Source organism: Vitis riparia, chromosome 2 (assembly GCF_004353265.1).
Source record: "Vitis riparia cultivar Riparia Gloire de Montpellier isolate 1030 chromosome 2, EGFV_Vit.rip_1.0, whole genome shotgun sequence".
In the NCBI taxonomy this organism is placed as follows: Eukaryota; Viridiplantae; Streptophyta; class Magnoliopsida; order Vitales; family Vitaceae; genus Vitis; species Vitis riparia.
The window spans coordinates 3,036,121-3,040,548 of record NC_048432.1 but is presented as its reverse complement, the minus strand read 5'-3'; the positions used below and the strand labels follow the sequence as shown (position 1 = coordinate 3,040,548).

Sequence of the window (4,428 nt, the reverse complement as noted above, 5' to 3'; positions counted from 1 at the left end):
ATCTTATGTGTTTTTGGAAGGAAATAAATAAGGGTAAAAATGTCCAAATTAGGTCATCTCTCAAAACAATTGAGAGGTGAGGTTACTTTTACAATTTTATCTTTATTTTGAGTCACCTATCCAAATAACCCATATAACTATAGTAAACCCTTGTGACTTCGTCTGAGATGATGATGTCCTCCGATCCCCTTAAGAAGATAAGAACTTCTTTACCCTAATTTAATCTATAAATACCCTTGAACTATATCTCCCATTTGACTCAACAACCATCAAATCCTGTCTTCCCTGAACATCAAAAATGGCAATTCACAAGTTTCTCTTAGCCATTTACATCTTAGGTTCAGCCCTGGCTCATTTCTCACTAGCTCAGAGCTCCCCCCCAAGACTATGTGGACGCCCACAATGCTGCACAGGCACAGGCAGGAGTGCAGCCCATCACATGGAATGAGACAGTCGCAGCCTACGCCAGGAGATATGCTAGTAGCCGGGTTGCTGCGCATTGCAGCATGGCGCATTCAGGAGGGTCGTACGGAGAGAACCTTGCGAAAGTGTATGGTGCAGTGTCAGGTTCAGATGCAGTCGAGTTTTGGGTAACTGAGAAGCCAAACTATGACTACAACTCCAACTCATGTGTTGGTGGAGAGTGCCTGCACTATACCCAGATTGTTTGGGGTGACTCACTTTATCTTGGGTGTGCTAGCGTTCATTGCAAAAATGGGTGGTGGTTCATCACCTGCAACTGTCATCCTCCTGGAAATATGGAGGGGCAGCGTCCTTATTAGTCTCTAGCTTTCATGCATGCTTATTGCTTTTCATCAATTAATAAAATAAATATAAAGCTGTTCATTCTCTTAATTTTCTAATATTTGGGAATACAACTTCATATAGATGGGAAACGATTGAACACACAAAGGGTATGTATTGATTCCCACAAGATAAATAACATCACTTGTTTTTATGTATTTTGCTTTCTATTGTGACTTTATACCAAAGGGTAGTTCTACAATACTTGAAAACACAAAAACTTCTAAAAAATCCAAGGAAAAAATATGAAAAAAAAAAGGGAAAATTGAAGGAATTAGTCTTAATATATATAGCAAATAAAGGACAAAATAATAATAATAAAAAAGGTTAGAAAAGTAAAGGTATATGAGAATAGAAGAAAAAGGCAAACAAAAGATATAATTGGAAATATGAGATAGTCAAATTTTCTAAGTATGACTCATCAACTTCAAGATAATTTGTAAACTTGATAACCTTTGAGGGACTTATGAGCTAGAGAGAATATGATCCTTTTAGATAATTTTATCTTCAAACAAACCAAATAGTACAATGGGCCTACGAATTGGGTTTAGAATTAAAATAAACTCTAAACATAAACAAAAGAAAATTATTATTATTGCATTATATTAAAATTAAATATAAGACCCTCGTTATGCAATATTGTCATTTGTCACATCCATGTTTCATATCATTGAAGACCATCCTCTCCATTGTTATTGATGTTGAATTCATGCACTTGAAATTCAACCTTGATCTCACATGCATTAAAATTTCCAACTTTGATGTGCCACCTTACTATGAGTCTACGACCCGTCATATGCATGAAAGGGACATCTCCACCTGCCATGGCTGAAATTTGACAAACAATGACAACTTTACCACTTATTTAGAGGTGAAACTAATGTCAAGCACATGAAAGAAATGTTTTAAAAATTAAATATTAAAAAAATATTTTTTAATATTATTAAATAATAATAATAATAATAATAATAATAATAATAATGGTTAAAGTAATGCTTTTTCAATCAAAGTTGTAAAAATGTTTTTTGGATGAAACTACAAAAATCTTTTTTAAAAAAGAGGTAATAAAATACCATTGTGTTTTTTTCTTAAACATTTTTTAAACTCTTTTTGTAAAAATAACATCTTTTAATAAAATTGAAGATTTTTTTTTTAAACGTTAAATTCAATTTGTGAAATACCTTTTTATTGAATTTAAAAAAAAAAAAAAAAACTCTCTTCTTTCAATTGGGATTGGAGATATTTTTTTTTTCTAAGGATTATGTAAAAAATTTGTTTTAATAAGAATGAGGTGGGATTTTTTTGAATTAAAGTTGTAAAAATCATTTTTTTAATAATAATAATAATAATAAGATTTGGTTTCTAAAAGGTGAAAAGAGAATATTTTTTTCTTTCTATTTCTGAGCTGTAAAGTTTTAAACGGTAGAAATATAATAGAATTAGAAGTTTCTATTTTCGTAAGTGTTTCTATTTTCTCAAGTGTTAGTTGTTATAAATGGAGGATTACCAAATGTTTAGTGTTAGTAGTTATGCCCACCATGTTTTCAGCTCCAGAGAATTCAAGCCATTTTGATGCGCCTCATTTACCTCAGCATTATGATGCCTCTGCTATGTTCTATGGGATTCGCCTTCATCATCCACTCCCCAGTCTTGATATAGCTGTTGCTCCTCCATCCAACATTTATGATCCTTACTCGACCCCTTCATCTGGATACAGAGGGTTCCCTGTTTCTATGAATCATGGACCATCTGGTCAGCTGCCATCTTCCAGCAATCACGGAGTCATTGGAGTCTCTACATATGATCGAAAGAATTCTCAAGGCATCCTGGGGAATTTTCAGTATTTTAACGGCTTTGCAAGCTCTAGTTCTTCGGCTCCCCCTTTCAATACAAGGCATCTTGAATTCGGGGTTCCCGTGATGGATTCTGCATCTTTTGCCTTTGCCCAGCCGCAGTACAGAGGGAATAATGCTCCTTCAATCATGGAAGTAGGATCTCACAGAAGTGTGAGGAACAGATCAGGTGCTGTTGGGCTGGATTCTGTTCTGGCACATAATCATTACCATTTGGTGCAAGGAAACTATATTGGCCATCCTTTTCAGCCTTCTGGCAATCCCTGGGTTGACCAACAATCAGGCAATAATGGTAGTGGTGGGGGAACTTTGGCCTGGAATCATGGACCTGCTTTACCTTATTTGCATGGGAGCAATATCAGTGGAGGTTCTAGAGAGGCTGGGAATGTGGGTATACAGGGATATCATGATACATCTAGTGCCAGAAGTTCCACAGATTACCTTCAACCTCCTGTCCTTCACCGGCACCATAATCTTCATTATCCACCACCACCACCACCACCACCTATGCAAGGAGCAAGAAGACATTTCCACCCTCAAGTAGTGGCATCTTCGTATAGACTTGCCACGATTAGTTCACGTAGTCCTGTGCCTCCTCGGGTCGGTGTAGAGGCAGGGCACAGGCATCCAGGACCTGTTCCACCTACTTGGATTAGGATAGATCGATCTCATCGAGGGGGAGTCGCACCTGAGGCAACATCGAGACATGGTAATCTGCCATACTTGAGAACGCTCCCAGAAGAAGAAGTTGCCATACTAGATCTTTCAGCATCTTATCAAGTAGGGGAAGTAAGCACAGGGCTTTCAGAGGAATCCATTACAAATTGTCTAAAAACTAGAACTTATATATCTTCAACTTGTCTGAATCTGGAAGAGGGTGCAAGTATAGATCAGGAAAATGATTCTTGCATTATATGCCAGGAGGAGTATGAGAATGAAGAGAAGATTGGATATCTTGATTGTGGGCATGAGTACCATGCAGATTGCTTGAAGAAGTGGGTGCTGGTGAAGAATGTCTGCCCCCTCTGCAGAGCCCCAGCAATGACCCCAAAAAAGAAGGATGTATAGAGGAGCGACGATGGTTGAAAGCTTATTCAGGCAGCCCTTTGTTTTCTTATTTTTTTTATAGGTGTTTCTCTTTGTTCTTTGGTAGTTGAGCAGTAACTTGGGTTGATGTGAAATACACCATATGCATTACCTTCAGATTGTTTGGAGTGTGCCAACCAATAAATGTTGATGCAATTTAAGATTAGTATACAGCCTTTATGGGTTGATGAATCTGTGTATTTTGTTCATGCTGAGATTCTCTTTTTATTGTCACTTCCTGTTAATGATAACGTCGGTTACATGGTGCCTTTAATGGCTTCTTCATATCCCCTTTAATGCTTTAGTTTGTTACAATGATTAAGACATGGTTTTTATGGTTCCTCTATTTAATAATTAAATATAGAGTCTGATCTTGATGTTCAATCCTCTAGTTGCGGCATCCATCATGCCCATCAGAGGTCACTACCTCCATCATGCGAAGAAGAACGCTTCTCACTCCTCCTGCTCCACCTCTCTGCTCTTCATCTCTTTCCTCTGCCTCGCCTCTCTTTTCCTCGTCGAATCTCTCTTCAAATCCTATGTTTCTCCTCATAACCACCAAAACCTCCAATTCAAACGTAGCGATTCCTCTGGAACTCCGATCCTGGTTGAGTCGTGCAATTATTCGGATGGGATGTGGATCTGTGATCCCAGTGTGAGATCTGCGCCGTATGATCACACATGT

The 4,428-nt window shown here is 37.6% G+C and overlaps 1 protein-coding gene and 1 pseudogene across 1 annotated transcript; both read left to right on the top strand.

Moving 5' to 3' along the window:
* Nucleotides 1–298: 298 nt before the first annotated feature.
* Nucleotides 299–782, top strand: LOC117927755 (annotated as a pseudogene).
* A 1,551-nt stretch (nucleotides 783–2,333) lies between these two features.
* On the top strand, nucleotides 2,334–3,725 carry LOC117906382 (probable E3 ubiquitin-protein ligase ZFP1). The gene has a single exon (XM_034819386.1). It carries the CDS (start codon nucleotides 2,334–2,336, stop codon nucleotides 3,723–3,725), a length of 1,392 nt encoding a protein of 463 aa, XP_034675277.1.
* Nucleotides 3,726–4,428: the final 703 nt, after the last annotated feature.